Here is a 25,126-nt window from a genome sequence, read left to right as displayed (position 1 = left end):
ACAGCTTCTCTGAGCACCCTGTGCCAGTGCCTCATCACCCTCCCAGGGAAGAATGTGTTCCTAGTATCTCATCTAAATCTGCCATCTGTCAGTTTAAAGCCATTCCTCCTTGTCCCATCCCTGCAGGCCTCTGTCAAAAGCCCCTCTCCAGATTTCTTGTCAGCCCCTTTAGGCACTGGAAGCTGCTCTAAGGTCTCCCCAGAGCCTTCTCTTCTCCAGGCTAAACAACCCCAGCTCTCCCAGCCTGTCATCGTAGGAGAGGTGCTCCAGCCCTCTGAGTATCTTAGTGGTTTCTTCTGGACTCACTCCAGCAGGTCCATGTCCTTCTTATGTCGGGGGTCCCAGAGCTGGATGCAGTACTGCAGGTGGAGGTTCACAAGAGCAGAGTAGTATTAATCATTTAGGTAGCTACAGTGGTTATGGCAGTGTTCAGCAACAACAGATTTTGCTGATGTTTAATTGCTTTTGTCCGCAGCAGAGTTTTCCAGCTGGCATCAGAACCAAATCGCTGCTTCCCAGGAGCAGGAACAAATTTGCTGCCCCACGGCTGGGGACTGGGGTTCTGCCATGGACCCACAGTTGTATGACCATTGCTCAATATGTTAGGCAATAAACTATATTATGTGGACTGAGAAACCTGGTAGAAAAATTCACTGGAGAGCTACCACTGTGCAGATCAGTCAGCCAGGCTAATGATGCTGAATATCCCCAACTGCAGGGAGGAAATAATGCAAACTATCACTGAAATCCCACTCACATTAGGCAGCCACTCATGAGGAAAAAGAAAAAGTTTTAAAATGCAGCAGGAGCCCCAAGTCATTAGTTTTGTCAGGAATTTTGCTTTCTCAGATCACAAGGAAAAAAGCCTTCAGCTCTGTGGATTCAGAGGAGGCCTGAGAGAAGGGCGAGCTATGTGCTTAGCTGTAAGCCATGGAAGCTGATTATTGTCAATTTAGTATTTTATATAAAAAACATTACAGATCCCCATCTCTGCCAGAAACAAATATCCTGCAAGTTCCTTCACCTCACTGGTTCCAGCTAGAAAAGAAAAAAGTATGATCAAATGCTGGATTTTTTCTGTTTCTCTTTATTTGCGTGATTTTTCTATACTATTTACAAGCATGAGTTCCTACAACTGGTAGGAAGTGGAAATTACTAGATCACACGTGCCAAAAAAAGATTTCTGCTGATTCTAAAGAAGGTCACAAAAATGACTACAGTTTTCTCGGAGTAGTAAACCAGGAGTACTCCACTGCAGAACTTGAGCTACGTGGAAAAAGGTGTTTGATCCAAGACAACTGTAAGGGAATAAAAATACATCTGTCCTAAGCAGCATCTGTCAGCAGAAATGATGCTGGAAACTCTTGTGAGAAGACTAAAAGCTCATAATAAGAAACAATGGTCAAAACCATGATGTTGTGTGTGATCAATACGAAAATCCGTCAGGCTGATGCAAGTCTCCACATAATCCACATGCTATCACAATGTATCTACATTTTTTATTAAGCTGGGATGATCATGGTCACATTTTGTACTGCTGAAAATCCAGCTAATAAAGGGAATTGTTAGAAGCTGTTTGAGTGCTCACTGAAAAACTATTTCTAACTCCTTTCACCTTCCAATTCTGGATTTTACCATTATAACAAAGCACTGAAGAGCCCAAAACAGGGTTTAAAACAGTTCTGTTCAATTCTGTCACATTCAAAAAACGACCAGTTTTGAGCAGCACCATTAAACCACCCAGACATGTCAGTGCCCAACACTTTCAGACTGATCAGACTTAAATCACAACTTCTCTCAGTTTCATTTCATGTTCTTCAGTCTTCACCTCCTACCACAGGCCTGGGACTAGCTGCTCTCAAGCTTTCACACATGTAAAATAAAATGGAAACCCCATGGGAAATCCCAATGGAAAACCCCTTTCTTTCCCCCCCTCAAGCTGCTGTTCCTGTACCAGACACCCAAGCCCTGCACATGTCCTCTCCCAAAACGCTGCAGTTTATACCCAAAGTAGCAGCAGCAATTGCTGTCTGATGCTGTAAGTGCAGCATCTCACCCAGGCACCCTGACTGCTCAGCTCATTGCCTTGCCATGGCCACCCTAAATTCCCTATCAGTCCAAGACAGAGCCCTTCTGACTGTTCTACATGCTAACATGTGCAAGCAGAATAAAACAAGCCCTTAAATCCCTGCAAAATCAGGGCCTGCCATCAGTTTGTATAATCCCTGTTAATTTTCAAGTCACCAATTATGCTTATGCTTGTGTCACAGGGTTTTCATTATTGTTTCTTCCAAAAGACTACAATTTTGACTGAAAAGCAGAAGTTTGAGCTGGAAGAACTCATGTTAAAGGAAAAGTTATTTGCTGTGACGCCAGTGCGTCATTAGGCCTGGGCTACAGAGGTAGAATTTAATTTCTAGTCTAGAGATTTCAAGGCTTCAGTATCAGATAAAGCTAAAGGGATCACAGGAAAGCTAAACAGAAAAGCAGCTTTCCTAGCTGCACAATAATAACCAGACTTTGAATTCACATTGAGTACTGTTTCAAAGTGAGTTTCAAATATTCTTCCCTTTTCTTGCTATCATCATAGTAGAAGGTGATTTTTTAAGATTGGATGGGTACTGTTGAGCAAAGCAAATGAAGAAATGACACAGAAAATACCTTGTCTCCCATAAAACACTCCTCATGTGGTATCACAGTAATAGTTCAAATCGTTTCTCCTATTCACCATTCAGACTACCAAGTTGTTATTTATGCTGTTATACCTTCATCTATAGCAGGTTTTAAGTTAATACTCTTCTTCATCAATACCTATGGAATGAAGATATTTTCCCTTTCAAACAAAAAATGTTTACAACACCAACACAATACCCCTTCTAAGCACAGACCTGCAGCAAAGAGAAACAATATGCAGTGAGGGATGGGGGTGGGGGGGGGGTGTTGGAAAGAAATGGAAAGTCACAGACCTTCTGCTCCAAGGGCTCTTTCAGTAGGAGGATAAGATATCCCACTGCTGATGCAGCCTGCAAGGCTGGCTCAGCATGTTTTTCCTTTTGCAGCCAGGGAAGGACATTGATTGAGCTCTGTGAGGCATCATGGGAGCGGCGCGTGTCAGGCTGTGACAAACTTCTAAGGAAATGTGCAGTAAAGGCACTCGTAGCCTGTCGGGATAAATCAAAGAGCACAGGAACCATCCCAGCTGTTTATGCCACTGCAGAGTAAGTTTAATACTAAGGTATTTTGTCTGCAGCCACACAAGGGATGCAACCGCCTGCCTTGTGTAATGAGTGTCAAGCCAGGGGGATCTTTGTTCTCTGGTCCCCAGTTTGCTACCATCAGTGGTAATACACACCCACATCCCAAGGGTGGATGGAGGTATGGAAATGTTTGCAAATCTTTGTGTCCAGGGAGACATTCTGCAAACAGCAGAAGGAGCACTAGTGTCCCCGGAGATCCAAAGTTACCCATGGTGTCACAAACCATACATCTCTCTGCTAGTTGCTGTTTTAGCTCCTCATACTTAAAATGAACAAATATGCTTCTCTTTGCCTATACATCCAACCTTTTTAGATCATGACAGGCCTCTCCCTAGTGAACCTACCATCTGCCCATGTGGTATCTAAATTCATAAGATGTCTAAGGGTTTCTTATCATACTGTTTGTAAAGCCTGGAGGACAAAGGACAGAGCCAACCCAGATTCTCTAGGGAAAACAGAAAGGCACCAGAAAAGAAGCCAGTTCAACTGATTTTACCCTAAGGGACAAAAGGAGGTTTAGTAGGTCTTTTATAAAATGTCACAGAGAAAAGCGTTACTGTCCTACAGGGAAAAATGGGCCCATTAACAAATGAGGTGAGAGTCAAGTGAGAGGTAAGAGGTCTGAAACAGCTACATTCCTCAACACCTTTAAACTGTCTTCACACACTTCATTTATTTTGGATAGCAGCACTGCCTATGCCAAACTAGGAGTAAAGGGGACTGTAAAAAATACCTGGGGATAAATGCGAGTGGTTTTAATATTAATAGGCAAAACCTAATTGATTTGAGCATCATGATTTGGATTTTATAAAACAGCCAAATTATGACCCTCCCAAACACATGCCCATATGGGTTTCTCATTTTCCTCAGAGCATTGCTGGGCATACCTTAGCAACTCTACCTGAGTGGAAACAGAGCTCAGGGGAGCTACTCTTGTATTTACAAGTTAGGTAAATGCCCACTGAACGGAGGCCAAAGCAATCATAGCATTTAATTAATTCTGACAAGTTGCAGGCAAGTGAACTGAAGAAAAGAGGAAAAAAGTGGCACTGCAACAAGACAGCTTTTCCAGAGCCTGCAAACACCAAGAATAGATAAAAATATTCCATAATACTCTCTTGGATTGTATGGGGAGAATTAATAGAATTCTATTTCTATACACTGACCATAAAAGCTAATGTATAAGAAAGCCGTATGTATAATATATATATGATGCCCATAGTCTTAATGCCATAACCTGTTCAAGGGAAAACATACAAGCAACAGAAACTGCAAAGACAGCAAGGAGGAGCGAGGAAGACCCAAATGGAGGGATAAGGCTGTACCAAAAGGGATCTCCGGCTGGGTTCCTGCTTGGCTGGGATGAGTGTGGAAACGAAATGAAGAGCAGGAGCACATGAGGGCAGAGCTGGCCATGGACTCCTTCGTCACAGCTAAGCTAACTGTGTTTATTGGCAGACCACAGGCGAAGGGCTAGGGTGACAGAAACATGATTGCGTTAACAGCTAATTATGTGTGTTAAAAGTACCAAAAGGTCAAGGCGGGGGGGGGGGGGGAGCTTCTGCTGACATCTGGCAGCGTTTTAGGGAAGTCCAGTTTCTCCTGAGGTCTTGTTGACTCCGATTTGCTTGCTGTTAATTGGAGGAAGAGGTAATGAGAACTGACTAATCGCCGAGCCATTCACCCTGCAGACTCATTGCGGTGTCAGACATTATATCTTGCTAATCACTCAGACAAAACTAAGTTTTACAGGGATTTCAGTGACTGGTCGGCACCCTTCCTTGGCTCATTGTATTTGCATTGTATTTAGTTGTCCTTCCCTCTACAGTAAACTAATAAAAACTCTAGTGGTGACATACCTCAGCTGACACAGCAGTGAAAGCATCATGGTGTCTGCTCTGATTCTTGGAGAGCTTGCACTGAAGGTCCCAGACACGCTAATGTCATTGCTCATGTCTTCAATGTTCCTGTGACCCCTGCAAACTAAATTAATAGAGGTCTGTTAGCATCTGTTATATGCACACCTCTCTGCTTCTCTGGGCAAACACGCATGAGTGCTATTGCTTATTTCAAGATAAGGCTTAAAGGATCAGAATTTAATTGCAGCAGTAAGCTCCAGGTATGAAACAAGGTGTTTGCATTAGAGCAATTTGTCACAGAACTTGGAGGGAAAGAGCAGCATTCAGATGATCCATCGCGCACACACCTCGTTTAAATGCAATTCAATTTAGGCAGCCCATGTGGCACAAAAATTAGAAAGATGACTTAACAAAAAGCATGGAAGAATACATCTGAACCCAGGTGTCAGATATATTTGTGTGTGACATTCATGGAGGAGCTGTCCAAGAAAGCCTGTAGCCATTAATTGCTAGGTCGCAATTAAGGTGGCAGCCAATGTTTAAAGCCCTCTCTTCACCCTTTTTTCCCTTCCTCCCCCATTTTCCCCTTTTCTGGCCATATTTTAAATGTAACACAGAACGAAAAATAAGGATAGACCAATGTGCTCTCCCCCACACTGCAGTACAAGGCTTAAGAGCACAGCTGGGCCAGGACGAGTGGATTTCTATGCAAACAACATACCAAATGTCTTCATTTGTTGCTTTGCATAGATAAGAAAATTAAACTAAGTTAACTGTATCGTTTTAAAGTCACCATTCAGCCTTTCAGTTGTAAGAGATGACTTTTACTTACAGTGCTTCCTCTGGCATTCAGGGGAGGATTTGGCAATCCTCTCTGGGTCTGGTTCTCAGCAATTCTCTGACATGGGGGCAGTTAGTGTCTTCATTGCACATAATAGTGCTGTAAAAGTCAGGAAAAATGGCTCTTTTCTAGCCAGTTTACCCCTTTTCCATCTGACAGAAGTGACTTTCCTTTTCCAGAAGTCAATGCACGCTGAGCATTGACTTCACGCTTGTCTCTGCTAGCATGTATGGAAGGAACACACATTAGCAGACAAATGCTGAGAGCCTGCTAATGTTTGCAAAGAATACCAAATCCCACATTACTGCCCTGTTCAGGGGATAAGAGAGCCCCAGTCTGACAGGATAAAGAAGTGGCAGCCTTACTACTATGCGACCTGGGCTGCAACATCTGATTCAGGGAAATGGGAAGTTACAGCTCTTCTTCATCACTCAGTAAACCTGAAAATTAAACTAGATTCTGACACAATTTCAAGTCATTGTAACATCACTTCTCTAAGAGGGTGATACTTGATTTACACAGGGGCAAGTTAGAACCAAATATCAAACCTAATGAACCTGATTATGTTTGTATTTACACCAGCATAACCTAATGATGATACACTTTAACATTCACAACTAAAAGTCAAATTAAGTTGTGAATGCTCCATCCCTGGCGGTGTTCAAAGCCAGGTTGGACAGAGCCTTGGGTGACATGGTTTAGTGTGAGGCATCCCTGCCCATGGCAGGGGGGTTGGAACTTGATGATCTTAAGGTCCTTTCTAACCCTAACTATTCTATTATTCTATGATTCTATAAAAATACTCACTATTACGCAGTGAGTAGTTGTGGTGGCTTCTTTGCTTCCCTAGCAATAAATCTACTATATACTGACACTGAAAAGCATTGATCAGGTTTAGAATGCAGACCTATTGGATAAATAAGTATGAGAGTGTGATCGTCACACTTGTCAGACTGAAGGCACTTCAGCATCCAGCATTTAACTCTGAGATGCCTTTTGTGCTGCAGCTTCTTGAGAGCCTTGCCAGCTCCATGCAGGTCCTTCATTCCTGCAGAGCCCACTGATGACACTGCAGCTTGTCTGCACTTTGTTCTGACCCCCACTTTGGGGTCCTCCTCAAAACCTCACTCTATTTACATCCTTGGCAAGAAGGGAATCAAGGCACAGGGACCAAAACAGGGCTAAACCAAACAGAAGGAATCATCTTTGCAACAAGAAGCATAGAATCCTGGCGCAATTGGAATGTGCTGCATTTGGAGACATCTTGTGCATAATATATTCCTCTCTTCTTGGAACACAATCCTGCTCTCAATTGCTCTTCTACCTCCTCCAAAGGCCAGGCTTTAATGCTGCAGGCAGCAAGGGCACCAGGAGACGCAAGCTACACCTGAGACAAGCTATACACTTCTGAGACAATTACATCTATGAAAGTTTAGCATAAAGCTCAGGAGAGCAGAAAGCAGAGCATTGTCAGTCACGAGCTTTTAGTTCTCAAACATCCTCCTGAAAAAAAGGTAAGATAAAGCCAAACCAGATTAACCAACTTCAAAGCAAGCAGGTAGACATTTACAGCATGCTAAAATAGAAGGCAGCTGCTGAGAGCACTAATGAATAAAACAGGTAGAGCTTCCTTACTGACTTGCTCCTTGTCCCTTCCAGGATTTTGAAAGTCTCCTGTGAGTCCCATCCCACAACGAGATTAAAGAATCCAGGAAAAGCAGGAACGTCTGCTGCAGAAATGTTTAAGAGACCGACACAGGCACAGTAGTGGAAGCTCTTTGGAATAGTTTTCTCCAATTAGTTATCCAAGGAAGAAAGATATTGAACAATGCTTACAAAGAATACACAAAGCACTTGTTGCTGTAGTAATCATCAACTTTCTAAGTAAAATTAAGCAATTTGCTAATTAAGACTCATGAGAATTCATCATTACAGTAACTGTGCACTTTGGATGATTCATTGCCCCATAACCGGCTCCCACTATGCAGGGCTGTGTATAACAGCTTCCTCCACTGCACAGAGGAAGCATGGTTTCTTTCCTGCTCTGAGTGGTCCTGCTCATCAGTAACCTTGGCCTGGCTCTGGGTGGCTGCTGCTTTCCAAAGGAAAAGGTGGTCCCTTGACCTGGGCCTCCACTCACTGGGACTCACCCATCACTGTGCACCTCACTCACTGAGCCTCCAACACACTGGGCACCACGAGTGGATATTCAGCCTTGAGAAGGAAGCTGTGAGCACGGAGCCCTCCCAAGGCACAGCCATGCCTCCCCTCCCTTGGGCATCATCCAGAAGATCCTTACATCCCTTACATGGAAGTAACCCTGAGAGCTTGAATCACCCACAGAATGTGACTCTACTCTCTGATAATCTCTCAGCTTTCTAAACATTTTCCCTTCTTCACCTCAAGAAGGGTAAACAATCTGATGCCCTTTTAACAGAAGAGTCACCAAACTGCATAACTTGATTACATTGCTTTGCATTGATGCCCATGCTATTTGCAGGATGCCCCTATCCATGGCAGGAAGCAACACCCATATTAAGAGGTTTGTATTTTAAGTTCATCTCTGATGTAGCCTCTCCCACTTAATCACCACAGTTTGACTCTCCATCTCAGGTTCACAAAATGCAGGCAAATCCCCAGGAGCTGTGAGATTAACATAGCCTATCTCCAGAGGCTTCTGCAGTGAAACAAAGGATAGTTGAGGAAACTCAGCACTACAGCTGCAGGACCACACCAGGGAAACACCATGACTGCTACACGACACTCCAGCTTCCCAACTTCAGCACAGCAAGTGTTCACAACACTGAGGGAGCACCAATTTCCTGTCCCCATGAGCTATCATTGTAAGGACAAGACAAATTCGGCACAATCCCTGTGTTGAATACAACGACCCCTGTGGGCAATGCAGGTCCACACTGTCATGAAGAGGCCTGTGAGGGCTGGGCTTGCCACTGCTGGTGAGAGCCAAGCCCTCTCAGCCCTTCGTACGCTGTCCCGTTGTGCTGGCAAAACCAGCTGAGGCCATGGAGTGGTCTGAAACCATCCCAATCACCTGCCAGCTGAAATGGGACATTTTAACTTGAACCATCCTCAACTGGTCCCAGCTAGCTCCATCAGCCTCCACAATTCAAGGTGCAACCTCTCTGAGAGTCCTCTCCTTGCTTTACTTCTTGACTTGTCTCTGGGGTCTTCGGGGAAGGGCTGTGTGGTGTAAATCTACCTCCTTGAGACTGGATTTTTCTGGGGCTGGGTATTTGGCACCTGTAAAGCACAGGTCAAGGTGAATCCTAGAAATACCACGAAACCAGCCCAGCAGGCTGTGTTGAGGAGGGAAGGATGCTCATCAGCCACATACACTCTGCAACACAGATAAAGGCTACTAACCTAAACCTTTGCACCTCTAGTGTAGCTGGAAGAGCCTGGCAGCACCTCCTAAAGACCTGCCATGTGCCTGGCTTTGACATCTTCCAAAGGGCTTTTTCAGCTCAGCTAGCTGTTTGCAAGCAGATCTCACAGCAGAAAGCAAAGTCCTGTCTCGCAGAGCAAGAGGGTACATTGATCATAGCAGTCAGCACATCCACCAGCCCAGAAAGGGATGTGTCCCATCCGTCCATCACATGCAGCAACAGGACAGGAGAGCAGCAACAGGACAGGAGAGCAGCAACAAGGCTGACAGTAACCACTGGCATCAAGTCAAGCAATGCCCAAGCCAAGCAGCATTGGCAGGTGACATTCCTGCAGCATCAATCAGTGGCACGCAACACAAACTCCCTCCTGGGAACACGCTCTCACACACCCAGACTCTCCACACAAGCCTTTTGAAGAGGGAATGGCCTTAAAACATCACTCACAGGGGTAGAAACAGAGACACCAGTGGGGAAAATACCTGCAAGGGGAGAACAGCAGCAAACAGGACTAAGAGCTTCCTCCCCCAGCATCATTTGCAATACTGGCCCATCTGAGAACAGACCATTCCATTGCAATGGCGTGAGTCTGAGGTTTTTAATTTTGGACTGGGGCTTTCCTCAAAGGACCAGATGTGCCTTACTGCAGTCAATGAGGCAGGTGGGAGAAATTAAGGGCCCATTGCACTTGCTCACTAAAAAGCACCAGCCAGACGTGAAGCATTATCTTTGCAAGGTCTAAGCCAGGGCTCCAACTCCACATTTATGTTCAGCATCTGACAGAGAGGCAAGCTCAGGGGAGCTGAGGAGCCAGTTATGTTTGCAGGCTCCTCTGAAACACATCAGAGCACCCCGGTTCCTCCAGCCCTTCCGCAGGATGGAGCAAACCCTTGCAAAGGCAGGGGAAGGGCTCAAAGCCTAAAAGACACAGCTGTGCTTGGCTTCGCTCCCTGAGGAGCCCCACCTGCCCCCGGTGCCGCTCGGGATTAAAGCCAGAACCGGAGCGGTGTTGGGGGACCTGGTGGGTGGCTGCGGTCATGGATGGAGTGTCGCCTTTGGAGAGATACCTGGAACGCTGTGAAGGGCAGGTAGGGGAGGGAAGGGGGGGGAGGATAAATAATAAAAAAGAAAAAAATCACTGCGTTGGCCGGGAATCGAACCCGGGTCAACTGCTTGGAAGGCAGCTATGCTCACCACTATACCACCAACGCTGCGCTGGGACTTGTTTCGATCCCGCCCCTGAACTGTGCTGCCTCCGACCAGCTCCGGCCGTACTATGTGACTTCTCTCGCTGTGATCTGGGAGCTATCCCGTATAGCCTCATGCCGGGAGCAGCGACCCACAGCTTTCCTGAGCTGCTGAGAGCATGAGGAGCGCTGCAGGGCCTCACTGATGGGGAGGTCGTTCTTAACGTGCTCAAGGAGGAGCTCCACTGCGTTAGAACGGAGCGCTGTTTGCAGGATCAGCGGGTGCGCTGGGGCGTGTTGGCACTGAGGGGGCAGGACGCTCGCATCTTTTCAAGTTGCTTGGTAAACGTTTGCGAAAATTTCTGTTTTTGGTATTTGGATGATTTGGTCTCGGGAGGTTGCAGAGACCACAGGGTGAGGGTCTAGGAGAGGCCTGGACTCGCAGCTGAGCAGCCTCTTCACACAGGGAACCCCATTTCTATGCTTGTCTCTTGTTACAAGCCACTTACCAGCTCAGAAAATGGGTTTAGGGCAGGTTGTCTAAATCCAGAATCGCAGCTAGTACAGCTACCTGAATATGGCCCTACAAAGTACATAATGAGATGAGGTATAACCAGGGTTTTGGAAATACTTCTGAGCTTTCTGTATTTCAGACCTGCTGGGATGTTTAATAATAGCAGATGTGTGAGATACCACTACAGAAAGGAAAAAAAGCCAAGTCTGTTGCTTAAAGGATCTGATTTGTGTATGTGGATTGCAAGGATTCCTGCAGTGGAAGTGGAGATGGCTGTTTCCCCTCAATCTCCCCCAGAGTTAGTGACCTCTGACAGGATCTGTGTGTGAAATCTCCTTCCTGGCACTGCTGGGAGATGTCCGAAGCTATGCAGTTGATCAGGCCTTCAATAAAGTTAATTAACCTAGAGTCTATAGCAAAACCCCTTGGCAGCCAGCCCAATACAAACACGGTCTTGTGCCCCCTTTCACATCCTTTGAGCCTCTGTCTAACAAGCAGGCAATCCTCCCCAGCACTTAACCCTGTAAGTGCTTTTCCCTATACCAGTTATATGGAAATCTGATGAGAAAGGAAGACTTGCTTTCTGTTTTGACCTAGTTTATGTAGTTTGTTACTTTTTTCTTTACTTGTTTTACGGCTGTTTAATAATTCCAGCCTCATTTTTCTATCAGCTCCTTTAAGCTGTGATACAAACTGGGTTTTGGTTTTTGGGTTTTTTACTATTATCGCAGTCTTTGATGCCCCTTAGTATGATGTGTGCATATTCCTACAGGCTCAGTATATTGTTATTAGTAACTGTTAATACATTTGTATCTGGCCTTTTAATTCTCGGGTAGTGCCCTTGGATCACGTTTTCCAAAGAGTCAATGGGTTCTGGAGTACTTTGTCTTACTTAATAGCACTCTGCCCCAACTGATCTCATATGGGGCTCTGCATCTAAAAATCAGTTTTAGAAACAGTTTTGAATGTAGGTTTTGGTGGTCCTTTCAGAGCTTGACCTGATCACATCTGTATTCAAGCTAGTAAGGTTTCTCTGGGAGGATATGTCACTTAGGGTTTTCTGAGTATCTATAGGCAAATACAGTGTGAAGTAGAGATCTCCCCTTGTGCATGGCTGCATTAAGTGAGGTAATTAGCACAGGACATAGAGCAGCATTAGCTCAGGGCTGGAAAGCATTGAGCACTGATCTGGAAACTTTGTTCCCACTGGAGTTTAGGTGGTTGCTGCCAACTCAGAGCCTCAGTCTTGTGCATGGTTCCCTGATCTGTGCTTGGACTTTTTGAGTCCTTTTGGATCTCAAGGCAAAAATGCCTGAACAAACATAAAACCTCTTGTATGGATGGATCACCTAGTCCAAGTTCTCACCTGCTGGGGGTATTGGCAGAAACCACCTTCTTGGAAGATGTATTTACTAACTAGAGGCTTATATGCTGGTGGAGAAGGGAATAAATCCTTTTCTAAACTCTTGCCTTATCAATATTATGATGCCTTTTAAATAGCTTTTAATAATAAATCAGTATGCAAGAACTTTGCGGGTATGTTGCATGCTATCTGTGAAAGGACACTAGCTTTGCTGACTGTCGCACTGAATTAGCCTGGTGACCTCCAGCAGCTCGTGATTCTGTGAGCTGCTGCCCTCTATTGCACAAATCCAAAACAACATTGACACTGTCCTTTGGTAGCAAGGAGAAGAAACAGTAAATTACTGAATGGGAGTTAATGCCACCCAGAAAGTGCCAGCTGTCTTCCCTGAAAAAAAGTCATTAGCAATTGTGGGGGTTACGTGAATAACTGAGGCATGACAATGGCTGTGAAGGGTAAAGTGCCAACACTGTACCTCCAGTCACAGCTGAAGGTATTTGGTATTTCTTAATTTGTGGTATTACAGGAGTGTTCTAGACTGCCTTTGAAATGTGGTGGGGAAAAGTGTATCTCTGCTATAGAAGTTACCTGGATTTTTATATGCTGATAGACAAGCAAAAGACACAATTTCAAATCTTAAAGATTCTTTAATTATGTCTTGGGAAAAAATGAATGAAACTTCCTCATTGAATAGAAGATCAATCTTAATTTAGGCTTCCAGAGAAAGTAAATGTTTTAATACAAGAGCCTTAATGACACTTTTTCTTAATTCAAGGATGACCTCTCAGCTAGTCCTCAGCTGTTTACTCCCATGAGTCCTTATGATGTAGACCTTCCAATTCAAACCACTGAAGATATGTTTGGTTCTCAATTGAATCAGCCCAAAGATCTTTCTACAGACTTCTCTGTGGATCTCAGCTTTCTTCCAGACATTTCCCAAGATGACAAAGAACAAAATCTATCTGAAGATGGTTATGAAAAGCGAAAAGAACTTGATGGGTCAATATCAAGTAATGAGGACAGTGGCATCTTTGTGGATGAAACCAGCTTGTCATACCCAGGTGCAACTCAATCATTTCCTGAAGCATCTGGCACATGTCCTCCTCTGATACCAATGACTCCTATGACCCCAGTGACACCTGCATCAGAAAGCTCTGGCATAGTTCCTCAGTTACAGTAAGTTTATGTATTATACATATAGCATATGTAAGTCATAGCTTTGCTAAAACTGCGAGGTACTGCTATGATTTCTGAGAACACAGCAAGCAGAGCTTGGGCTTAAATAAGCCCACCAAATAAAAACTATAGAGGGGCAGTTACTCTTTGAGGAGACATGGAGCAAATAAACTGACAATATTAGAAGGTAACTGAATACTGTGCTGATCAGTGCAACACAAAAATGGAAGTGGCACGGAACAGTACACAGCTTAGCAAAATGGGAGAGTGGACTTGATAAATATGCTGAGTGAGCATCTGAAATGCCTCTGGCTCGTTAAGGGGAAAAAGCCTCTTCTGGGAGACAGAAGCTGAAGTCTCAGAGGGAGAACTGTTTGGTAGAAATCATAGATATAGCATGTTTTGTTAGTTATTTCAGTCTGCAGGATGAAAAGACAAAAATACTTGAAAAGGAGGATTTATTCCAGCAAGGAGAATGTTAAGGATGACAGCAGACTCTAGGGATTTAAAGATGTCAGCCTGTTTTTCTGAGAACACGAAACAGTCTGAAGTGAGCAAAGGAAAGGGGCATGAAAAGAAGTGTGAGAAATTCTGGGCTCATTTAAAGGTCCTGTCTAGGCTAGAGCAACTATGAAGTAGTTTATACCTGTAGAGAATAATATACTTTTAACTAATTTAAGTGCTGTAGTAATTCTGTAAATACTCAGTAATGGTTCAATTTAAAGCTGTAGAAGGCTTCAGTGCTGTAGTTATTGGAAGACACACGAACTTAGTATTCAGGGACTAATAATTTCATACCCTGTTATATCTCAGAAACTGTAATTCTGGTATTGAATTACTTAAGTTTTGCCAAAAGTAGCTTAATGCTAGAGTAGAGAATAGGTAGGCAGAAAATTAGTTCATGGTAATTATTAATTGGAGTGTGTTGGGAGTTGGCTCTGCAGCGATTTGCTTTTACAAGAAAATTCCCTTCTCATTTCTCAGGAATATAGTGTCGACGGTAAATTTGGCTTGTAAACTAGATCTGAAGAATATAGCTCTACATGCCAGAAATGCAGAATATAACCCAAAGGTAAACATTAAGGACTCACTTACCTTTCTCAGTGCTGATGGATTCTAATATGCAAATTCATTATGAGCTGTGTACTCTAACAGCACTGTCTTGACCCACAGGGGAAAATCATAAGAATCTACAACTTGGGCCTCTTAAATTAAAAGAAATACAGGGGACCACAATGATACGTGTTTTTAATTTGAATAAATCCCCAGCAATGAGATGTTACTAAGGTATTTTAAGAAGGGAGGTGAACTCTCCCACATGTGGCCAGCTACCTCCAGCTGAAATGGCTCAAGCAGCCCTCAATGGGAGGGACAAAAGATCTGCCCTGAAACTCCTGGCTGAAGAAAAGAGAATTACTGGAGTGAAACAGATATTACATGATACTTACAGAAAGTGGCCTAGACTGTAGAATTTCACTAGGAATAATGGGCTTTCTAAAAGTCACTCCACACTGCTGAACAATAACTAAGGGACAAAGCAGTAGTACTGTGATTGTAGTTTTAAGGTCCCGGGGGGTGGGGGGGGGGGGGGGGGTGGTGGTGGTGTGTGGAAATAACTTTGCAGTGGTAAACAAAGACTCACAAATTAAATGCATGCTGTGCTGAGCTTTGAAAGTGACCATTCTTGGAAGAATAAATACAAAATACAGTACCAATCAAATACCTTAGCTGGACAGTGAGGTCTTCCTTTGAATTTGTAGAGGTTTGCTGCTGTGATCATGAGAATCAGGGAGCCACGTACAACAGCCCTCATCTTCAGTTCAGGAAAAATGGTCTGCACAGGAGCAAAAAGGTATTTTTTTTGTGTTGTGCTTTTCCTTCCCTCTAAAGGCCTGGGTCTTGCAGCTCTGCCTGTTTCTGATGAACAATGTCAGAAAGCCTTGTTTAAATTATCTACCAAAGGGCTGTCATAATCACAGAAAACAATGAAGCACTGGTATTGAAAAATGTCTTGCTTTCTTCATGATGCAGCTTAGTAATTACTGAACTGTGTACTTCTGCCCTTGCATGTAGATTGAGCTGAGCAGACATCAGCAGAAAAGCTGTTAAAAGATTTGTTAAAAGCCCAGCAACTGATAAGGGGCTATTTGCATTTCTCACCAACTTTAAAGTGAGTTAGTACGTAACTTTTGTCTGTCAAGTCTCTCCTTGGTGTCTGTGTTTGCTGGTCAACACATCTGCCTCTAGAGAAAAAAATGGGATTGGAGAAAAGCACATCTTATTTCTGTACTCTGAGGCTGTTCTCAAGTTCAGCATCTGCCTTATTTTTTTTATATCCCGAAACTGCCAGTGAGACAATGCATTAACTTACAGCTTAGGAGGACTCTTCTCCAAACCCTGCCACCACCCCTAGTAGCTAGATGATTCTGCTGGTACCTGCAGTCTACCTCTTGGATCGCTTCTGAGAAGCTGGCATAAAGAAGTGAGAAAGAAGCCTCTGAAGAAGGAAATTCTGGGATGATGCAGCATGCTGCAGTGTATTCACATAGGCCACAGGAAAGTGAATGACAAAGTGCCTTACTCCTTCTAGCTTACCAAAGTGTTTCAGGGGATAGAGGCATGCTATTTTGAGCAGGAGCATATTTTTTTTCTGGAGTTTAGATTAGCATGATGGTGGCTCTAAACTGACTTCCATCTTGAGAGCAGAAGAAAACACTAATAAAAGCTGCTTTCCCCCTCTGCCCTTTCCTTAGTGAAGAGCAATCACGTCTTGCAGCCAGGAAGTATGCACGTGTGGTACAGAAGCTTGGGTTCCCTGCCAAGTTCCTGGACTTCAAGATACAGAATATGGTTGGGAGCTGTGATGTGAGGTTTCCCATCCGGCTGGAAGGCTTGGTTCTCACTCACCAGCAGTTCAGCAGGTATGTGGAAGTCAGAGTTACAACTTGGAGCAGTGTCTTTTGTAAGCTGCCAAACAGATGCAAATTCTGAGACTTACAAGCCTGGCAAAAAAAAAAAGAGTAATAATTAACCAGATACTGAATATCAAGCATGCCTTTTACTCATTAAAAGACAATGCTCAGCAGTTCAGCAAGCATGAAATGGCTGTAGATGCCATGTGTGATGATAAAGATAGTAAAGTTTTCTTCGGTAATTCCTGTTCCAAGTGGGGCACAAGCCACAATGACCCTCTGTTTAATTGCCAGGATGGCATACAGCAGCTAGCAGTAAAGCTTTCAGTGCTTAAAACTATGACTGATACAATTGAACAGGGAAGTGTTCTTCTAAATTGTCCTCCTGTGTGGTTGTCCTCCTGTGTGGTTGTCCTCCTGTGTGGTTGTCCTCCTGTGTGGTTGTCCTCCTGTGTGGTTGTCCTCCTGTGTGGTTGTCCTCCTGTGTGGTTGTCCTCCTGTGTGGTTGTCCTCCTGTGTGGTTGTCCTCCTGTGTGGTTGTCCTCCTGTGTGGTTGTCCTCCTGTGTGGTTGTCCTCCTGTGTGGTTGTCCTCCTGTGTGGTTGTCCTCCTGTGTGGTTGTCCTCCTGTGTGGTTGTCCTCCTGTGTGGTTGTCCTCCTGTGTGGTTGTCCTCCTGTGTGGTTGTCCTCCTGTGTGGTTGTCCTCCTGTGTGGTTGTCCTCCTGTGTGGTTGTCCTCCTGTGTGGTTGTCCTCCTGTGTGGTTGTCCTCCTGTGTGGTTGTCCTCCTGTGTGGTTGTCCTCCTGTGTGGTTGTCCTCCTGTGTGGTTGTCCTCCTGTGTGGTTGTCCTCCTGTGTGGTTGTCCTCCTGTGTGGTTGTCCTCCTGTGTGGTTGTCCTCCTGTGTGGTTGTCCTCCTGTGTGGTTGTCCTCCTGTGTGGTTGTCCTCCTGTGTGGTTGTCCTCCTGTGTGGTTGTCCTCCTGTGTGGTTGTCCTCCTGTGTGGTTGTCCTCCTGTGTGGTTGTCCTCCTGTGTGGTTGTCCTCCTGTGTGGTTGTCCTCCTGTGTGGTTGTCCTCCTGTGTGGTTGTCCTCCTGTGTGGTTGTCCTCCTGTGTGGTTGTCCTCCTGTGTGGTTGTCCTCCTGTGTGGTTGTCCTCCTGTGTGGTTGTCCTCCTGTGTGGTTGTCCTCCTGTGTGGTTGTCCTCCTGTGTGGTTGTCCTCCTGTGTGGTTGTCCTCCTGTGTGGTTGTCCTCCTGTGTGGTTGTCCTCCTGTGTGGTTGTCCTCCTGTGTGGTTGTCCTCCTGTGTGGTTGTCCTCCTGTGTGGTTGTCCTCCTGTGTGGTTGTCCTCCTGTGTGGTTGTCCTCCTGTGTGGTTGTCCTCCTGTGTGGTTGTCCTCCTGTGTGGTTGTCCTCCTGTGTGGTTGTCCTCCTGTGTGGTTGTCCTCCTGTGTGGTTGTCCTCCTGTGTGGTTGTCCTCCTGTGTGGTTGTCCTCCTGTGTGGTTGTCCTCCTGTGTGGTTGTCCTCCTGTGTGGTTGTCCTCCTGTGTGGTTGTCCTCCTGTGTGGTTGTCCTCCTGTGTGGTTGTCCTCCTGTGTGGTTGTCCTCCTGTGTGGTTGTCCTCCTGTGTGGTTGTCCTCCTGTGTGGTTGTCCTCCTGTGTGGTTGTCCTCCTGTGTGGTTGTCCTCCTGTGTGGTTGTCCTCCTGTGTGGTTGTCCTCCTGTGTGGTTGTCCTCCTGTGTGGTTGTCCTCCTGTGTGGTTGTCCTCCTGTGTGGTTGTCCTCCTGTGTGGTTGTCCTCCTGTGTGGTTGTCCTCCTGTGTGGTTGTCCTCCTGTGTGGTTGTCCTCCTGTGTGGTTGTCCTCCTGTGTGGTTGTCCTCCTGTGTGGTTGTCCTCCTGTGTGGTTGTCCTCCTGTGTGGTTGTCCTCCTGTGTGGTTGTCCTCCTGTGTGGTTGTCCTCCTGTGTGGTTGTCCTCCTGTGTGGTTGTCCTCCTGTGTGGTTGTCCTCCTGTGTGGTTGTCCTCCTGTGTGGTTGTCCTCCTGTGTGGTTGTCCTCCTGTGTGGTTGTCCTCCTGTGTGGTTGTCCTCCTGTGTGGTTGTCCTCCTGTGTGGTTGTCCTCCTGTGTGGTTGTCCTCCTGTGTGGTTGTCCTCCTGTGTGGTTGTCCTCCTGTGTGGTTGTCCTCCTGTGTGGTTGTCCTCCTGTGTGGTTGTCCTCCTGTGTGGTTGTCCTCCTGTGTGGTTGTCCTCCTGTGTGGTTGTCCTCCTGTGTGGTTGTCCTCCTGTGTGGTTGTCCTCCTGTGTGGTTGTCCTCCTGTGTGGTTGTCCTCCTGTGTGGTTGTCCTCCTGTGTGGTTGTCCTCCTGTGTGGTTGTCCTCCTGTGTGGTTGTCCTCCTGTGTGGTTGTCCTCCTGTGTGGTTGTCCTCCTGTGTGGTTGTCCTCCTGTGTGGTTGTCCTCCTGTGTGGTTGTCCTCCTGTGTGGTTGTCCTCCTGTGTGGTTGTCCTCCTGTGTGGTTGTCCTCCTGTGTGGTTGTCCTCCTGTGTGGTTGTCCTCCTGTGTGGTTGTCCTCCTGTGTGGTTGTCCTCCTGTGTGGTTGTCCTCCTGTGTGGTTGTCCTCCTGTGTGGTTGTCCTCCTGTGTGGTTGTCCTCCTGTGTGGTTGTCCTCCTGTGTGGTTGTCCTCCTGTGTGGTTGTCCTCCTGTGTGGTTGTCCTCCTGTGTGGTTGTCCTCCTGTGTGGTTGTCCTCCTGTGTGGTTGTCCTCCTGTGTGGTTGTCCTCCTGTGTGGTTGTCCTCCTGTGTGGTTGTCCTCCTGTGTGGTTGTCCTCCTGTGTGGTTGTCCTCCTGTGTGGTTGTCCTCCTGTGTGGTTGTCCTCCTGTGTGGTTGTCCTCCTGTGTGGTTGTCCTCCTGTGTGGTTGTCCTCCTGTGTGGTTGTCCTCCTGTGTGGTTGTCCTCCTGTGTGGTTGTCCTCCTGTGTGGTTGTCCTCCTGTGTGGTTGTCCTCCTGTGTGGTTGTCCTCCTGTGTGGTTGTCCTCCTGTGTGGTTGTCCTCCTGTGTGGTTGTCCTCCTGTGTGGTTGTCCTCCTGTGTGGTTGTCCTCCTGTGTGGTTGTCCTCCTGTGTGGTTGTCCTCCTGTGTGGTTGTCCTCCTGTGTGGTTGTCCTCCTGTGTGGTTGTCCTCCTGTGTGGTTGTCCTCCTGTCACTGCTTTCTCCCTGCAGGGACACCATAAACACCAGCTTTAGAAACCTTGCAACTGAGAGCATACTACACTAGTGTTGAGTCACTTCTGAGGTAAATTGGATGTGTGTTAGATCTGGTTCAGATGAAGGGCTGAAGAACTGCAAGAAGCTCCTGGGTTGTTGGCTTAGTTGGTTAATGAAGATACTCTTTTTTGTAAAAGCTTTCTTTGACCATGAATATTGTTGACACTATCTCTGTTGCTGTATATCAGCTATATCTGCCAGACTTTCATTAACCTGAGCAGTGATCACAGTTTTACTAGTCTCCTGTTATTGCCAAGTGCAATATCAAACCTTAGTGGGTATTTGTCTGCACTGCAGACAATGTCAATAGGAAAATAACCAGTCTTGATTAAGCACTTCAGGTCTAATTGCAGCAGCTCTTAAGCTACTTGAATCTGGTCTGTGTCTTTGCTCCACTGTGAGCCTTTAATACAAAGATGGCCTCTTAGGCATCTGATTTGAAGGGAGTTATCTGCAAAGATAAGGTTTCTGACCTTCAGGTATGAAGCCAGACTGCAGCTGCAGAATACACTGAAAATATCATGTGTTTCTGGAATATCACTTAGGTTCTCTTTCTCTGGGTGTCTTAGCCATCAATTTAAAGTAAACCCATAGATGAGTGATAGACAAGCTGTGCCTTCAAGATGGGCTTGTTAAGAACTACTTATTGCCATCACTGAGGAAAAGATGATTTTAGCACTGACAAAATAAAAGTTGCCTTTTATTAGCACTGCATTTAGTACATTGCATTTAATTTGGGGACTAAATATAAAAGATTGACTTGGCTGTCATCTCTTCTTTACTGTGCAAGATGCTTCCTGATAAGGACTTTTTGCAGACTAAGAAGGATTTGAGTACTATTTGAAGACTACAATAACTTTTCAATGCTATGGAAAAATCACTTTCAGAAGTGGCTCAGAAGTCTTTAAAAGTAAGCATGAAGAACTCCTATCAGCTCCAACTGGGATGACTGGGTTTCTTTTAAAGATATCTAAAACCTGACCTGCCTTTCTCTGGGTAGCTAGCCAAAACCTAGGTTTAACTATTCTATTGCTAATATAATTAAAGAGCACTTCATGTGTACAACAGTGAAACAGTATTTGCATTTTACTCATCTTACCTCCTTGTTTTGAAACAGCTATGAACCTGAACTGTTTCCTGGCCTTATTTATAGGATGGTCAAACCAAGGATAGTGCTGCTTATCTTTGTGTCTGGAAAAGTTGTACTGACTGGTAAGTGGTCTCCCTCTATATATCTGTAATCAAGAGCCACCACATTTTCTGAGAGCATTTAAATTGAACATTAGCTAAATGCCTATCTTGTAACAGTAGAGCCACTCGACAATCATTTTAATGCCTACAGCTGCTTATCTGTGTTTTCCACAGATAACAATATCTGTATTGTTGCACTAGAAGCTCATACTGCTTCACGTACTGTCTCAGATTTCCCCGTCATTAAATCTGAGTATCTTTATTCATAGCATAATGCCATGTGTCAATGTACAGAATCCCAACAAGATGATGACATGCTAGTAATTACTCAGTTGCTTACATATGAATATCACAATAAGCAATTTAAAATTACTTGGACAGGAAGCAAACTTCTTAAAGCACTTCACTTAAACATTTAGAAGGATTATTAGAGGAAAGGGTGGAGATCTAAGAACTTGTTCCAGACTGTCTGGCCAAAACACTCATGAGGCAAAAGCCTTGCTGAGTAAGCGTGCTCAGTAGATATCTGTACCTCAGACCCCATGTCAAAAACTGTTGAATTCCCAAGTGCATGTTCCTATCACATCCTTATTCAAAGCTTGTGAAATACTTTTATTCTGATGTACTGAAATATAAATGGTACTTGTCCCCAGAGGACCTGAATGCTTTGAGTTATGTGAAAGACAAAAGGGAAGTGCCTGCCTTAGCCAGAGATTCTTGCTAACATAAATCACAAGTTAGCTGAAAATGGAGCGCTCTGTACTAAGCTTAAATGCTTCTCCAATGTTCCCCCACCTTCTTGTGTCCAGTAAAATAACACTGGACAGTTCCATTCCACAGATAACTTGCATTTTTGCAAGTTACTTTTACAGTAATTGTAGTACCCTTGAGTGTACAGGAGGCCCAGAAGCATTAAGGTAAGCCCCTGTCTGTGAACACTGGACCCAACTGTTAAGGAGAGAACTGAATTTGAGCGGAGAGGTGCTTTTTCCTAATTGAGAAAGCAACTTGAAAGTAACCTTACTTTGGAAGAGAAGGTTGTAGTAATGCAGGTGAATTAGTCATGTCCAAGTGTGTTCTGAGGGAAGGGTTTGCACAGTCATCCTGAGCAGCATTTAATCTAACTGCTAATTCATTTAAATGCAGTTTTCTTGTAGCTGATGTACGTCGTACTAACACAATAGTGTCAGTGGTATGCAATATTCCTGCCTACTGCATACAGTTAGTGTACAAGACTTGGTATTAAAGATTTACATGCAGTAACATGGTAAAAGGCTAGCTTTGAAATCACAGGTGCCCTGACAAAGCTTAAAAATAGCTTCTCAGAACTGGAGATGGGGAGTTCTCAAAGTGTGGCTCAACTGCCAGTATTAAAATAAAAATCCTTGATTTCTTGTCCGTTTTCCCACTACTGTATTGACAGGCATAGCTGCCCCTGTTAAGCAGATAACACCATGGTGGCTCTCAGATGCCTCCCCCCCCCCCCCCCAAAGCCAATGTTTTGCACCTGTCAAGAGTAGCTAACTACCGGTTTGGTTTCACAGATTAAACAAAAGGTTAGTCTTAAAGAAAGCAAGCTAGAAATTCTTTCTGAGGTGGAGGAAGTGTGATGGAAATGCTGCCTCAAACTAATAGTAAGTTACTTTCAATTCCTGTTTCTTCATGGTTTGTAATCTTGTTAGGTTTGAGTTGTATTCAGTTATTCTTAACTCTGTTAATTCTTGGGTTGTGTTTTTTTTTTCTCTAAATGTCTTTTTAGGAGCAAAAGAGCGTTCTGAAATCTATGAGGCATTTGAGAACATCTACCCCATTCTAAAAGGTTTCAAGAAACCATAACATGGTCCACAAAGCAACTAAGAATAATACATGGGCTTGTCTCACTATGCATGGAACAGAAGCAAGGGTATTCCTGGACCCACCTGTGCTGCTGTGGATTATTAAGCAAACAATACTGTTCTGAATGCTATAAATGCTGATGCCTTTCTATGGTTTCTGAAATTGCCAAGTTTTTTGCTTTCAGATTAGCTGTCTGTAACCCACTTGTGTTCTGACAGCTTCTGACAAGCTGAAAAATTTGACAAATAAATGTACTTTGAATAGAATGTATATTAAGGTGGCACTTAAAAGTATTTTGTAATAGGAACCATGTGTCTTTTCCTGCTGTTGAACGGCTAAGACAACGCTGCACTTCAAACTAGCTTTATCAAAATCCTCAACATTAAGTGTACTGCAACCTAGATCCTGCAATGTTGTATTTTCATACTTAAACTAAAAATGTATTTTATCTACAATATAGCTTACAAAATCCAGCATGAGCTGGTTTCAGAGTTTTGAAGACTGCTTGTAGAGGACATATACCAAATCCTTCTGATCCTGCTGGTTGGATACACTCTCGTGTGTAATGGTGCTGGTACTCCTTCTACAGAGAAAATGTTCAAGGCCCCTGACTGCTGGAACATACCTAAAAAGCCTGTGGGGGGTGATGTAACTAAACAAATTATCTGATTTGTCACGACAATTAGATTTTTAACAAAATTGGGACCCACTTGTTATGGCTGAAGTTCCCTCAGGTGATGGGAGTTTCTTGCTTGAGACAGACAAGAACATGTTGGTTAGGGAACTGCCTCTAAAATGGTCTTGAGGAAAATACAAAAAGGCTTGGATGCTCAGTTATATGGGATATTTAACAGACTTTAACCAGTGGCACTATATCAAATTTTGTAATTTTTCAGGTAAAACAATGGGGTTTTTGTACTTTGCTTTTTCTCCAAGAAACGCAAAGCTTCCTTTGCAAAAGGTGTCATGCTCAGACTGGTGACGCAAGCAGGAACGCTGCAAAGTAGGAGCACTGCAAAGACTACCTCTTGACTGTTCTGGTATCTTCCATGCTTCCCAGGAAGCAGGGTTGTGTTTTCTGGGACAGGGCTTTGGTGCTTCTAAGTTTGTCTTGGGTCCTTCCCTTGCTTCCTGTTGAAGATGAGATAGCTGTCAGGAAACGCCACTAGAGGTTGCTGTTAGATGATTTAAGTGTAACCCAGGCCAAAAGCTTGGTCTGTCCTTTATGGAAATACACAATATGGGCAACGGCTTAATACACGACAGGGTGTTGCAGTCTTGTTGGGCTTAGTTTTGCTGTCACAAGTTTATTTCTGATTCAGTGAAGACACGATTTCAACTTCTGTTTTTGTAATATATTTCAAGTGCTTTTCTAAGTGTGTCTCTGCTCCTCTGGAAAAGAAGTTTGGGAAACTTCATGCACTTCCTTATGATAAACTGATCTTAACTGTTACCAGTTTCTTTGTCACAGTCAAACTGTGGCTTTCCATACTCAAATCTATTCTAAACAGAGGCTTACTTCTCTGTTTTCTAACACTGCAGACTTTCCTTAACTATGGGTGTGAGTTTCATTTGTCCTGTAGCTGTAATAGCTTATGAGGTTAAGTTACAATAATCTTTTGCAAGTGAAAAAACAACCCTGCTTTTATTGGCATGCTGGGAAAAGTTTATCTAAGATGACCCCTCTTCAAGAAATTACATTTTAATTAAGAGCTTGCCACATAATTTCACTAGTAAAGTTAATGCTCTTTAAAAGTACAGATACAGTCTTAAAGATAAGAAATGAGCTCTGTGCCTTTTCACTGAGTTACTGATTAAGTTAATGTTTGCTTTTGGTAACTCTTAGAAACAACTGTCTTTGTTCTGGTGTTTTCTGGCACTTCAGTGCACTAGGAATGGGAACAGTGTAGGCTGGGATTTTATTTTACCTGGGGCATGTTTTGTTTCTTTTTTTTGCTTCAAGTTATTCTGGCTTCTGTGGACTCTGTCTTGTCTCTGCTAATTGCCTGGTGTTTCCCACTATATTCTGATGGAAAGAACTTGCTCTCTATTTCTACATAGTAGTTGATTGTACCTATTTAACTCCTGATTCTGGCTCCAACCTTTCGGCTGTGGTGAAGAGTCTTAGTCTGTCACTCTTAAGGATGTGTATCAAGATTTGACACTTCTATTGCTCAAATTGTCCTCTTACAAAGATTAGTGTTGGTGGTATTATAAACATATAGGGGCTGGCTGCTCTATGTAGCCCATGCAGCAGTGTTCCTGACTGGCTGTTGCGCAGGAGGCCCCCTCGAGACCGCAGTGAGGGTAACTAGTGAAGATGTCCCCCCCTG

General features: G+C 44.4%; 2 protein-coding genes, 1 long non-coding RNA gene and 1 other non-coding gene across 5 annotated transcripts in view; 2 read left to right on the top strand and 2 right to left on the bottom strand.

The window, feature by feature from the left end:
* The window catches only part of KTN1 (kinectin 1), a 113,620-nt gene extending 89,889 nt beyond the window's left edge, over window positions 1-23,731 (bottom strand). Inside the window, exons 1-2 of the mRNA XM_061462587.1 lie at window positions 23,504-23,731; window positions 5,117-5,240 (exon numbers count right to left, since the gene is read on the bottom strand). The gene's annotated coding sequence lies outside the window, so the exon portion shown is untranslated. The remainder of the gene's footprint in view (window positions 1-5,116; window positions 5,241-23,503) is intronic.
* Window positions 1-25,126, top strand: part of LOC133273918 (uncharacterized) — a 376,828-nt gene that overhangs the window by 240,663 nt on the left and 111,039 nt on the right. The window lies entirely within an intron of this gene.
* Window positions 9,898-23,233, top strand: TBPL2 (TATA-box binding protein like 2). 2 transcript variants are annotated; one of them, XM_061462612.1, is made up of 7 exons: window positions 9,898-10,074; window positions 13,193-13,601; window positions 14,586-14,673; window positions 15,362-15,453; window positions 16,355-16,522; window positions 20,884-20,978; window positions 22,717-23,233. In XM_061462612.1, the coding sequence occupies exons 1-7, from the start codon at window positions 10,014-10,016 to the stop codon at window positions 22,791-22,793; spliced, it is 990 nt and encodes a 329-aa protein (XP_061318596.1). In that variant the 5' UTR covers window positions 9,898-10,013; the 3' UTR covers window positions 22,794-23,233. The 2 variants fall into 2 exon arrangements, with proteins under 2 accessions (XP_061318596.1, XP_061318595.1); XM_061462611.1 differs by lacking the exon at window positions 9,898-10,074 and having other exon boundaries at window positions 12,906-13,601; window positions 20,920-20,978.
* Window positions 10,501-10,572, bottom strand: TRNAG-UCC (transfer RNA glycine (anticodon UCC)). The gene has a single exon. It is a non-coding gene; the product is annotated as a tRNA-Gly (tRNA).

This window comes from Pezoporus flaviventris, unplaced genomic scaffold (assembly GCF_033815535.1).
Source record: "Pezoporus flaviventris isolate CSIRO_AGI_PZ_B2104156 unplaced genomic scaffold, CSIRO_AGI_Pfla_v1 ptg000035l, whole genome shotgun sequence".
Classification (NCBI taxonomy): domain Eukaryota; kingdom Metazoa; phylum Chordata; class Aves; order Psittaciformes; family Psittacidae; genus Pezoporus; species Pezoporus flaviventris.
Note: the sequence above shows the minus strand (reverse complement) of the source record. Positions and strands in the feature narration are given on the sequence as shown.

Bases quoted from the DNA above. Each gene is read 5' to 3' on its own strand.
- TBPL2 (XM_061462612.1), top strand. From the start codon at position 10,014: ATGAGGCAGGTGGGAGAAATTAAGGGCCCATTGCACTTGCTCACTAAA. The intron at 10,075-13,192 runs ACGTGAAGCATT...ACACTTTTTCTT, and splicing joins CACTAAAAAGCACCAGCCAG to AATTCAAGGATGACCTCTCA. The intron at 13,602-14,585 runs GTAAGTTTATGT...CTCATTTCTCAG, and splicing joins GGCATAGTTCCTCAGTTACA to GAATATAGTGTCGACGGTAA.